Raw genomic sequence first — 12,548 nt, forward strand, 5'->3', positions numbered from 1 at the left:
CCCCGTAGGCTATCTCCCTTAGCCGGAACGCTGGCTAATTGTGAGCCGGTTCGGATGTGTCAGGAAATGGGTCGCCACAACGTCTTATTTAGATTGTACAAGATCACCATAATCTTCAAATTTAGATTTACATTTCAAAAACTAACAAACTAACATAAAATACATTTTAATTAAATACTGACCATGTAGCGGTGTGCTACACGCAGCGCTAAAATTACGACACGGAGTCGGTAACTGCAGTCGAAGGAAAAAACTTTATTCGAAATCTTCAGCCTCACTTTTAAGCCTCCCTCAACCTGCCCCCCCATGGCGCAGAGGCTCCAAAGCTCTGTGCTCGCAAACCCCCGTAGGCTATCTAATTGTGAGTCGGTTCGGATGTGCCAGGAAAAGGGTCGCCACAACCAATTATTTCCCAAAGCAACAGGGAGCTGCAGCACAGACGTAAAAGAGCCACATGTGGCTCCGGAGCCGCGGGTTGCCGACCCCCGGTCTAGAAACTCTGAGATTTTATTTACAGGGACATTGAAGTTTTACAGCAATTGAGTAGTTTCATGCTACTGTTACTGTTACTGACACCTCTATTTTCCTAAACTGCAGATTTATTTAATTGCTGTAATTTTGATTCTTCAGCTGCCACAGTGGGATTTGTATCTGTCTCTAGATCAACGCTTCAGAATTCGCTGCCTGTCCAATCAAGAAAAATGCTGCAAATACTTGGCAGGGATTGGAAACAGTGATATGGATGTCCTGGTGAAATAGGCCAAGAAATGGCAGATGGAGTTTAATCCTAATTAATGTGAGGGCTTACTAATGTTGATTTTGGGATTACTAATGAAGCTAGGACACGGTATGGTCCCAGGAACAGAGGGTCTAGGTGTACAAGTCCAAATAACCTTGAAGGTAGGAACATAGGTAGATAACATGGGATACTGACCTTTATTAGTCAGTGCATTGAACACAAGGATAGTGAGATTACATTGCAGTGTGAAAAAACATTGCACGGACATAAGCTTAATTACTATGTGCGGCTCTACTCACGGCACTGGGGGAAAGATATGATGGCACTCTGAGAGGTTTCACAGGAGATTCACCAAGTTGCTGCCAGGGATGGAGAGTTTCAGTTTTGAGGAGAAATCGAGGATGGGTCTGTTTTCCTTTGAGTTGAGGAGGCTAGGAAGGTACATGATTGATGTACATGATATTGAGGGGTATGGATAGGAGAAACTCCAGGGGAGTTTCCCCCTGAGTTATTGTAGTGACTTATTTCCCCAGTATTGACTAGGGCTTCTGTAGTATCCAAGGCTTAACTGGGACAGGATTTGGATGCATCCAGGAGGAGTTTCTTGAAACAGTATGTAGGCAATCCAATCAGGGAAGGAGATAGTCTCGACCTTGTGTTGGGAAGTGAGCCTGGCCAAGTGATTGGAGATGAGGGAGAGCATTTTGAAAAGAAGAGTGATCATTACTCTCTTCAGGTAGTTATGGATAAGGATACTGGACCCCTGGGGTAAGTGTTCAATTAGGGAAAAGCAAGTTGCAACAGTATCAGGAAAAAATTAGGGAATTATATTGGGAGCTGCAGTTATTGGGTAAGTCCACATCAAAAACATAGGTTTAGGGTGGCAGGGTGGGGAGAATTCAGGATATGAGGGGGACCTTCTTCACCCTGAGATTGTTAAGTATCTGATACAAAATGGTTGTATCTGAGTCATTGATAACATGTAAGAAGTGTCCTGGTGAACATTTTAATTGCCTTGTTTTAGAAGCTAAAGGGCTCACTGGATTAATATGAAGGATGCCCACAGATCAGGATGGCCTTAGTTAGCTAAATGGCTTGGTTTCATTATGATCTTTTTTCAGCAAAGTAAATAGTTGGAGATTTCACAGTTGATTAGTATTTGCATTAAGGACAAAGGAAAGTAGCAGGAAAGAGGTAACCTGTAGTAGAGTGGAGGGCAGGAGGAATTAAATAGCAAAATCCACAATGGTACAAGGTCAGTTTGTTCACCCAAAATGCTGGAGGAACTCTGCAGGTCAAGCAGCATCTATGGAGGGGAATGATCAGTTAATGTTTCAGGCTGGAAACCCTTCATCAGATCCCTGAAATGTGGACTGTTGATTTCCCCTCCATGAGTGCTGTCCGACTTGCTGAGTTCCTTCAATATCGTGTGTGTGTGTGGCTCCACAATTCCAGCACCTGCAGAATTTCTGGTGTGTCTAGTTTGCACTGTTCACCTGAAGTAAGTTGAAACTTGGCAAGGTAAGAGTTATTACTGTCCCACTGCTCCCGTTTGAACAGCAAATGTTTCATGTCTCTAAGAGAGTTGTAATTTATTCAGTAATTGGTGCTGTATAACAGAATTACTCTGCTTCTGACTGAGACAGGTTACTTGCTGTGTGATTGTGTAAACACTACCTGACTCTTTAATTCTCATGTTTTCTTGCACAGAGAGGACTGGAAACCCGTATTAACGATAAACTCTATAATTTATGGGCTGCAGTACCTGTTTTTGGTAAGTGGACAAAGGACCACCATCGATGCTGCACCCCTCCATTTCCCACACATGTGCCCTTACCCCATCCTCCTGCTATCGTGTCATGGTGAGAACACAGAATATAGAACATTGAAATTTACAGCACATTTATATGCCCTTCAGCCCACAATGTTGTGCTAACCATATTACCTACTCTAGAGACTGCCTAGAATTTCCCTAGCGCAGAGTCCTCAATTTTTCTAAGCTCCATGTACCTAAGAAGCTCTTAAAGGACCTATTTTATCTGCTTCCATCACCGCTGCCGGCAGTGCATTCCACACATCCGCTACTCTCTGTGTAAAACTTACCCCCGGCATCCCCTCAGTACCTATTTCCAAGCACCTTAAAATTATGCCCTTCATCTTCATCATCTTCTACACCTCGATCAGGTTACCTCTTACCCTCAGTTGCTCCAAGGAGAAAAAGCCAAGTACACTCAACGTATTCTCATAAGGTACGCCCTCCAATCCAGGCAACATCCTTGTAAATCTCCTCTGCGCTCCCTGTAAGGTATCCACATCCTTCATGTAGTGAGGTGATCAGAACTGAACACAGTACTCCAAGTGGGGTCTGACCAAGGTCTTTTATAGCTGTAACATTACCCCAGGGCTCTTGAACCCAATCCCACGGCTGATGAATGCCAACACACCATACACCTTAACAACATTGTCAACCTTAGATTTCTCTTGTGATTGCCTCCCACGCCACCAGGCTCTGTAATTGTCAGATCGTTCTCCCTAACTTTCACCCTCTACAATGGGCTCCTACCACTAAGCACATCTTTCCTCCCCCCTCTCTCCACTTTCTTTCACTGTCTGTGACTCCCTTGTTCAGTCATCCCTCCCCAGTGACCTCCCTCCTGGCATGTCCTTCTGCAAGCATGGAAAGTACTACACCTGCCCCTACACCTTTCTCTTAACCATGCAGTACCCTCCTGGGTGAGGCGATCTTCTTACTTGCAGTGGAATGTCAAGGTCATTTATTGTATCCCAGGCTCCCGTCCACCAAGAAAGACAGGATCTCCCAGTGGCCACCCATTTCAGTTTTCCCTCCCATTCCCATTCCAGCATGTCTACAGCCATGATGAGGTCACACTCGGGAAGGAGGAGCAACATCTGGGTAGCCTCCGACCTGATGGCATGAACATCGATTTCTCCAATTTCCAGTAATTTCTCCCACCCGTTCCTCTTTTTCCATTCCCCATTCAGGATCCCCTCTTACCACTTCTCTTCTCAGTTTCCCCTCCTCCTTCCTTTTCTCCCATGGTCTGCTGCCCTCTCCTATCAGATTTCTTCAGTTATTTTCTCGTTCACATATCTCTTCCCGGCTTCTACATCCCCACCCACCCACCTTCTTCACCTATCACCTGCCAGCTTTTGTACTTTTTCCCTTATTCTCCAACCTTATTCAGGCCTCTGTCCCCATCCAGCATATCAGAATTGGGATTACTGTCACAGACACATTATTGAGAAACTTGTTCTGCAGGAGCAGTAGAGTTCAATACATGAAATATATAAGTTACTATGAGAAACATAAAAATATATGTTGTGGTTCAAAAAGCGAGCAAAATAGTGAGGTAGCGTCAAAGGCGGATCGACCTGATGCAATAACACAAGGTACCACGAATTCAATAAGACCATAAAACAAGTGATACTTCGTCAAACTTCACTTTTTATTCATAGCATGCTAAGGGGGAAGTTACGGGCTGATCTCCAAAAGAGCCAGTCCGGACACTGCCCTCCCCCAAACACAATTCCACACAATTTATTACATTGATCGTTACAGGAAATATTATAATTACACGAGTTAATACAGTTTTAGAATAGTTTCGATCACATGCTAAGGTACAATTAGATGTAAAATCATTATTGGTTAGTTATAATTATTTCTGCCAAGACTAGCATAGATACAACTTCGTCATATTGGCACCTCCCCCGACACTTCCCCCTTCTCTCGAACGTTCTGTCCCATATTTAGTTAAGCCATGAGATGCCCCTTCAGTCATACCATACCCATATTTAGTTATGCTTAGCACTTTTCAAGAACAATGCCTAGTGCGTCACCTGTTGCCGGGTAAAGCTTTCTGACTACTCAATAACATAAGGTACCTATAAGACAATTGATCATAAGCTAATCATACCCCTTAATCCATTCCCCCATCTACCTGTCCCTCTACTTAAGTTTACCTTTCCCTTCATCAGTAGTGCTGAAGGGTTCAAGGACCGTTTAGGTATCTGATGGTGGAGTGGAAGAAGCTACTAAAAATTTGAATCTGTGTCTTCAAGCTCCTGATTAGTAATGAGAAAAGGGCATGTCCTTGATGGTCATGGAGAATGGATGCTGCTTACTTGAGGCATCACCTACTGTAGGTCCTTGATGGTGGAGAGGGTTGTGCCCACGATGAGGCTAAACAACCTTCTGCAGCTTTTTCTTGCTTCTTCAAAACGATGATGCAACCAGTTAGGATGCTCCCTGCAGTCCATCTATAAAAATTTGGCAAATGTCTTTGTTGACATACAAAATCTCCTCAGACTCTGAGTTAGCTGTTGGAGTGCCTTCTTTGAAATTGCATCAAGGAGAGATCTTCAGAGATGTTGACAGCCAGGAGCTTGAAACTGCAGATTCTCTAGTGTTTATACTCTTTTCTAAGAATGGGGAAGTAACTTTTAAGTATTATTTGAAAGAATATTCTACATCAGCAGCAAACTAGATTGTTGTGCAGCCTCAATTGTCTCAAAATTGCTGGAGAGTTTTAGCAGTCTTAGAATGGCACTGGATGTCAGTACACGAGTTTTCAAATGTGTACTGAAGAGATGTTTGTTAGCCAAGGTATATAGAATTAGTTCACAAGCTGGCTGTGATCTCGGGGAGTGGAGTGGCTGGACAGAACAGACCAGAGCTGAAAGCCCTTCTCCTGTTTATATGATCTTTCTGTTCCCATTCATTGCATGTACAGAGCAGAGCATGTCCTTAGTGGTCTGATTTGGGACCTATGCTGAACAACACCAAATTACCTCTGGGATTGAACAACAGCATTGAATGCCAATGGAGTGGTGTTGGGTTTTCATAGATTGGATGGGTAAAACTTCAGTTCTGTATAGTGACACTGGAGCTAAATTAACCAAGGCTAATTAAGCTAGCCCATGGCCAAAGACTTTCCATATCTGATCCTACCCAACCAGTGGTATGAACCCTCTTGTCTGGAGAATTCTAAGGGAAAGTGCTGGCTGAAATGTTCAGCAGATGACTGACTTGCCCAAGCCACAGCACTTCCAATCTCCTATCAAGCCTGGCCTGACCCAAATTTCTCTCCCATATTTCGGGTTGAGCCTGGTCATCAGGCCAGCGCTGGTGAACATAATTTGGTTACAGTTTTTTCTTTCTTTCTTCCTTCCTTTCTCTGCAAAATGTGTATTAAATTTTCCACATTTTGTCAATCGTAACTGCTCACGTGACACGATTCCACTAGCAGCTGAGGTCTCCCAGTGGTAGATGGAGCTTCCTGAGCTCTCAAGTTGTTCTGATGTAAAACTCTTGCTAGTAACTAGCTATGAGTTTCTACATATGGGTCTGTTTCAGATTCACTAGTTACTGCAAAATATATCAACTGCATCCAGAACTGAAATAGCCAATGTGTCAGTTGTAGCCCAGCAGACATGTCTGGTTATTGTGAGACACTTCAGGATGATTTACTTTGGCTATAGTTATTTGCCTAGTTTCCCCCAGCCTTTCCCTCATCTGGTAGGGATATTGGAAGTACTCTATGATTACCTGGATGAGTATAGCTCAGCAAAACTTGGGAAGCTCAACCTCATCTAGGCCATATCTGCCCACATTATTGACACCCTAAACATTCATCATTTTGCTGCTCCAAACACAACTGATAGGACATCAGAGGGATTGTGGGAAAGTATCAAGAATGCTGTACACGAAGTGTGTGAAAGACTCTGTATAAGGGGCAAACGCAGAAGAGACCAAAATGGATGAGTGAAAAAACTCTGAAAATTGCACAGGAAAGAAGAGAAGGGTACGGGGAAAGGGTAGCAGTCGCAGTTCTCAATTGAGCTTTCCAGTGTTCCGCTAGGCGAGACAAAACTACAATAATAATGTTAAGAAGTAGAAATGGAAAATAAAAAAAGGACAAGGTCAGTCTTAAAGCTACGAGATCTGAAGAGAAAATTCCAGCCTCTCACGGGAATGCTGAAAGATGCACAGGATGCTATGCTCAATGAATCTGAGAAGATCAAACAGCAATGGAAAGATTCCTGAGAGTCATTATGTCAGAAAGATCAACTGGATCGGGAGTATCATCTTAGATCTTACAATCAGGAGCAACGGTGATGAAGGATGAAATTAAAGTGGCATTAAAAGCCCCACCAAAGAACCAAGTACTGGGCGTTGATGGAATTCCAATTGGAATACCACAACAAAGAGATGCGGCTGTTTCAATACTGACGATGCTCTGTCAGCTGATCTGGAAGGCAATGTCATGGCCAAGTGAATGGAGGAAATCAGTGTTTTTACTAATGTTGAAGAAAGGTGATCCAGCAGAGTGTGGAAATGATTGTACAACTGCCTCCATTCTGCACATCGGCAACATTTTACTAAAGATCATTCAGAAAAGACCTGAAACCTATTTAGAGCGGGAGCTTCCTGAAGTGCAAGCAGATTTCAGGAAAGGAAGGTGAACAAGAGACATCATTGCAGATGTGAGATGGATTCTCAAGGAGACAAAAGAACACTAGATGGACATCTATATGTGCTTGATTGACAAAAGCAAGGCCTTAGACTGCGTCGATCTTGTCTAACTGTGGATCACATTAAGACGTGGCTGTACCGGAACTTTTGATCATCCTCATGTGCAATCTTTATATCAATCAAGAAGCAGCAATTCAAACGGAACAAGGAGAAACAGAGTGGTTCAGCATCTGCTAAGGGGTACATCAAAGCTGTATTCGCTCCCCCTGCCCATTTAATTTCTACACTGAACAAATCTCCAGAGAAGCAGTATACGCGGAGACTCGGGGGTGAGAATTGGTGGCAGAATCATCAATAACCTTTGTTATGCTGATGACACGACAATACTGGCTGAAAACAAAGAAGACCTTGAAGCAACTGCCAAGCAAATCAACATAGGCTCAAGATGGGTCTGCACCTTAATCTGAAGAAGGCTAAGATTTTGACTACTGGCAGCACAACCGTTTTCAATCTCGATGGAGACATATTGAAGTGGTTGACGGTTACAATTTACTTGGATCAGTCTTTAACACCGAAGCAGTACGCAGTCAAGAAATCCAGTGAAGAAGCGTCCTTAGTAAAGCAGTCATGGAGGATTTAGAGAAGATCCTTGGAAACAGGAATCTGTCTCCATGTACAAAGATTCAACTTGGCAGGTGATGGTGTTCTCAACAACATTATATGGATGTGAAAGTTGGATGGTAAAGAAGGATGATAGGAAGCATATAGATGTCTTTGAACTATGGTGCTGGAGAAAAATACTATGCATCTCGTGGACGTCTTACAGAAGAAACAAATCTGTCCTCAACTAGATCAAACCAAAATTAAATGACGTCTCCACCTGTCGCTCTTTGGGCACATCATGCGAAGAAACAGCTCTCTGGGAAAGGATATCAGGCTTGGCAAGGTGGAAGGACAACGGAAGAGAGGAAGGCCGCCAGTCAGATGGATGGCATAATAAAAACAGCTATGAACGCAATGTTATCTATAATGAGCCACCTTTGCGAGTATCAAAACTCCTTTAGAGCAACTATCCTTAGGGTCACCAGAACTTTATGGCATTTAATGCCCACAAACATTCATTCCCTCTACCACTAGCACACAGTGGCTGCTCCAGCAGCACCTCATAATTCGACATCTATCCCCAATGAAGATGAGGGTAGCTTGGTGACAGAATTCTACAGGCTGCAGGTGCCCCTTCCAAGCCACTAACTAGCTCATCTTGGAAATATCTATCTATCTATCTACGCTGCTTACTATCTAGTACACTTCCATCAAGTCACCTTTCATCCTCCTTCACTCCAAAGGGAAAAGCCCCATCTTGCTCAACATGTCCTCACAAAACATGCCCTTCAGTCCAGGCAGCATCCTGGTAAATCTCTGCAGATTCTTCTCTAAAGCCTCCACATCCTTCCTATAATGAGATGATAGAAATTGAACACAATATTCCAAGTGTGGTCTATCCATAATTTTATGGAATTGTAGCATTACCTAGCGGTTTTTGAATTCCGTCCTCTGGCTAACGAAAGCCAATATGCCATCTGTCGTCTTAACAAAAATATGGAATACTTTGCAGATTTACTTGTCATCCTTGTACGGGGGCCGTGCTAATTTTCTCTATATCCTTCCAGTTTTAGTTATATGTGCTGCCGAAGTGAGCATTTGAAATCTGAGATTGCGTTTTTACCCAAAAGATAGTAAGGATATGGGGCAGAGATGGAGATTTTTAATGTCACAGATAATTGAGGTTCTCAGGAAATAAAAGAACCAAAAAAAGGAGCATAGCCCAGGTGTATAGGACTAGCTGAAGAAGGCACCTGATTTAGCTTGAGTGAGTTGGGCTGAAGTGTCTCTTTTCATTCTCTATAACTCTTTAACGTGACTTGGCTAGTGTTTCCAGCATCTCCTGTGTTTATTTCATCTATGATGTTGTTTAGTTTCCTATCAGACTGGGCGGGGGTTTTAATGACCTTGGAATTTCTATGGGCAAAGCTGTTGTAATATTTAAATCTCATTTCTTCCCTTCCCCTCTCTCTATCTCTTGCTCTCAGGAACCTAACCCTGAGGACCCCCTGAATAAGGAAGCAGCAGAGGTTCTTCAGAACAACAGACGCCTCTTTGAACAGAATGTGCAGCGATCCATGCGAGGCGGCTACATTGGTTCCACTTACTTCGAGCGATGCCTTAAATAGGGCTCAGAGCGCACAAACTGAAGCCACAGAGAGAGAGAGAGAATCTGACATACTTAAACATATAAACAAACATTAAAATAAACTCGACCGAAACCAGGAGGGCATAGAGTGGATGAGGAGGCATTTCTCAGCACCCCTCAGCATAATGTCACAGGAAGAAATGGAATTGGAATTTTTATTTTAAAAAAAAAGGACTGCTTGATTGTTGTCATAGCTCTAGAGCATGCCAGGAAGTTTGAACTAGATTTTGGCCCCTGACCACTGCCTCCTCCCTACCCCCACCCCCCCACAATTAAACTAATTGTAAATGTATTTCACGAGGAGTGCTGGCGTCTTTGTTAATAAACATTTCTTAAATGGCTCTAGAAAATTTTTGGCCCATTGACCCTCTCGGCCACTGCTCCCCACCCATGCCCCCACTGTTCTGTCGCCTCTGTTGACTTTTGTGTAGGTGAAAGCATATGCAGGATGCCATTGCCTCGCTCCAGCAGAGGAGGAAGGTGCCAGATGGATCCGGAGCGAAAGAGACATTTACTCTAATGCTGTGTCCCGCCTGTTTTGAATGTTTGCCTGTTCATTAAGTTGTATAGTTATTTTTTAAAATGAAACGTTCCCTCCCATTTTTATTTGTGCAGTAGGTTATTTCCTTGACCGTGTAGTACATTGTTGCTAAAGGTATAGATTCCTCTCCGTATAAGTGACCACAAGCTACGGGCTCCCAATCTTCCCAGCCAACGTGAGAGCCTTGCTTAGCTTGGTCCAGTGTGTTCTCTTGCCATTACAGCTCATGCAGTGCTGAAGCCATTACGTTCTTCTGTAAATATAACCAGCGTTGAGCCAACCCTCTCCATAGGGTGCATGTCTGTGCAGCATGATGCAGAGCAGGGGCTGCTCATCAATAACGAGTGCTGATGTAGCTGGATATTTTAGTCATGCTGGTCGTGAATGCACCTGCTTTCATATCACCGAGTTATTCTGATGTTGGTGTTTGCATCTGATCTGTTTTAAACTAGCTCATGGTTTGGTTTTAATTTAAAAGATTCTTACCTAGTCTGTGATGTTTAATTTTTACCGACCGCAGTCTTATCTTGAAAGTAATAAAAAAAACTCAGTTACATTGAATTATCCCATTAAATGTAATTGCTCCTGCCTATTATTCTGCCTATCAATTTAACTCCAACAGCCTAATCAACTAACTTGTGTGTGTCTCTTCCCCCCTACCCCCCCCCACATTTATCTCCCACTTTTGTCTGGCATTGTGCCATAACTGGACCAGGGACATCCCGTTTAGCTCGGGGGGGGGGGGGGGGCTCATGCCGTGAAAGCAGTTGGGAAGAATGCTGGATTGAAAGCCCCGGTTTCTGTTTGGAGGTGTTAGGGATGCAAGTGGAGGAGGAGAGAAATCAGTCAGGCTTCCCAAAGGACACGGAAGTGGTGTCACTCACCCACCAGGTTGAAAGGCGACGTTCAATCAGTAAATTTGGGAACTGTGCTGTAGCAAGAAGAGCAAAAGCCATTGAAGGAATGGCAGTGTTGCAACACTAGTTTTACCCTGGATCTTCTTAACAGCACTTACCACATGAACTGTATGAGTGATGTGAAGCAGGGAGACAGATTAAAACAACTTTACTCTTTGCACAATGTCTTCCTCTGCTTGAATTGCTCCATGTCCATAGTGTGACTTTAACCAGAAATTTCTGACTCCCATTACAATTCTGGGTGCTGCCTGAATCTGGAATCCATGTCACATCAGAATCGCCTTGAGTTCTTTTTGCCTTTAGCTTGGAGACCTGTTTGCTGCCAAATCTTCCTCCTGGGCTTTCTGTGTATTTGGGCCCTGTACTATTTTTCAGTGTGCTGTTGCAGGAATTCTTCCATATGCTTAGCAGAGCCCCTGCCTGTCCCGTATTTTGAGTGTTACTGACAAATCTCAAGGAAGATGTTGATGCATATTGCTGTGCATGTGACCGCTCTTGGCTATTCTGTGGTTACTAATTTAATTCTGTTGGGCGTTTGATCTGTCTCACTCAACCGGAACAGCAGGGATCTAGAACAATGTAAAATGCCCATTGATCAGCACCAAAGGAATCCACCACATTGTTTCTCTCCTCCTGAAGGAATCTTGGTTTTCTTAAGAAGAACAGGCCTGTGATCCACTCTATCATGTGTAATGCATGGGGTTATATGTTTATACTGAGGGGGAGAGAGAATATTCTGTTGTAATGATGCTACATAGGGAGTCTGGTTTATTTTCACGTAATATGAGAAAAAAAATCACAGATTCTCCAAAACAAAAAGTACAGATTTATGATTCTTTGGTAAGATTGTACCTCTTTAACTTGTGTTTTTATTCATACCACCTGCACATTGGCACACTATGTTCATGCTTGAGGAGAATGTACTGTATTTCAATTAAAAAAAATGCAGTTGACTATTCCAGGTTCACTGTTGCAATTTTTGAGGATTTTCAAATTGCTAACACAATAGATTTACAAAAGGAGTACTTGTTAATGAAAGTGCAGCTTTGATCCACATCTCTCAGATAAAGGTTAGGAGTATTTAAAATGTCTTTATTTAAGGTACAAGTTCGCCCTCATCTGCAGAAACCTTTTTTATAACCTTTTTATAACCTTTTTTATAACAGTCTGTGTCCTAACTTGCAAGAAATGGAAAAATAACTTGGAAGAGTTTCAACAGCTAATATTTGATGTTAATACTTGTATGGAGATGTTGGAACAGATAGCCAGAAGCTTGGCCAAAGTAGAACGGCTTAAAGATGAGTGATACAGTGGTTTAGGGGAGGGGGGCTGGGAGATGTTGGAAATACAGAGTAGAGCCCAGGTAGCTGGAAGTTTCATTAGATTAGATGTCAGAATTGCTGTGATACATGGGTGGAAATTAGTGTAACAGTGAGAAATGGTCTGAAGTTCTTTTTGTGATTAAGGTTTCAATGGATGCTCAGATAGGTAGGAGAAAGTAGATTTTTTGGGGAGGGTGTCTTGCTGGAGAAACAAGACAAAGGAACTCAGTAAAAGTTAAGATATTGGTCAGTGTAGGGGAACAGAGTTATCTTACTGCACACATC

General features: G+C 43.0%; 1 protein-coding gene and 1 non-coding gene across 2 annotated transcripts in view; one reads left to right on the forward strand and one right to left on the reverse strand.

Moving 5' to 3' along the window:
- The window catches only part of ube2m (ubiquitin conjugating enzyme E2 M), a 75,796-nt gene extending 63,890 nt beyond the window's left edge, over positions 1–11,906 (forward strand). Inside the window, exons 5-6 of the mRNA XM_059954027.1 lie at positions 2,450–2,513; positions 9,323–11,906. Coding sequence (XP_059810010.1) covers positions 2,450–2,513; positions 9,323–9,463 — 205 coding nt within the window. The 3' untranslated portion in view covers positions 9,464–11,906. The remainder of the gene's footprint in view (positions 1–2,449; positions 2,514–9,322) is intronic.
- On the reverse strand, positions 8,826–8,933 carry LOC132383299 (U6 spliceosomal RNA). The gene has a single exon (XR_009508616.1). It is a non-coding gene; the product is annotated as a U6 spliceosomal RNA (small nuclear RNA).
- Positions 11,907–12,548: the final 642 nt, after the last annotated feature.

This window comes from Hypanus sabinus, chromosome 29 (assembly GCF_030144855.1).
Source record: "Hypanus sabinus isolate sHypSab1 chromosome 29, sHypSab1.hap1, whole genome shotgun sequence".
Classification (NCBI taxonomy): domain Eukaryota; kingdom Metazoa; phylum Chordata; class Chondrichthyes; order Myliobatiformes; family Dasyatidae; genus Hypanus; species Hypanus sabinus.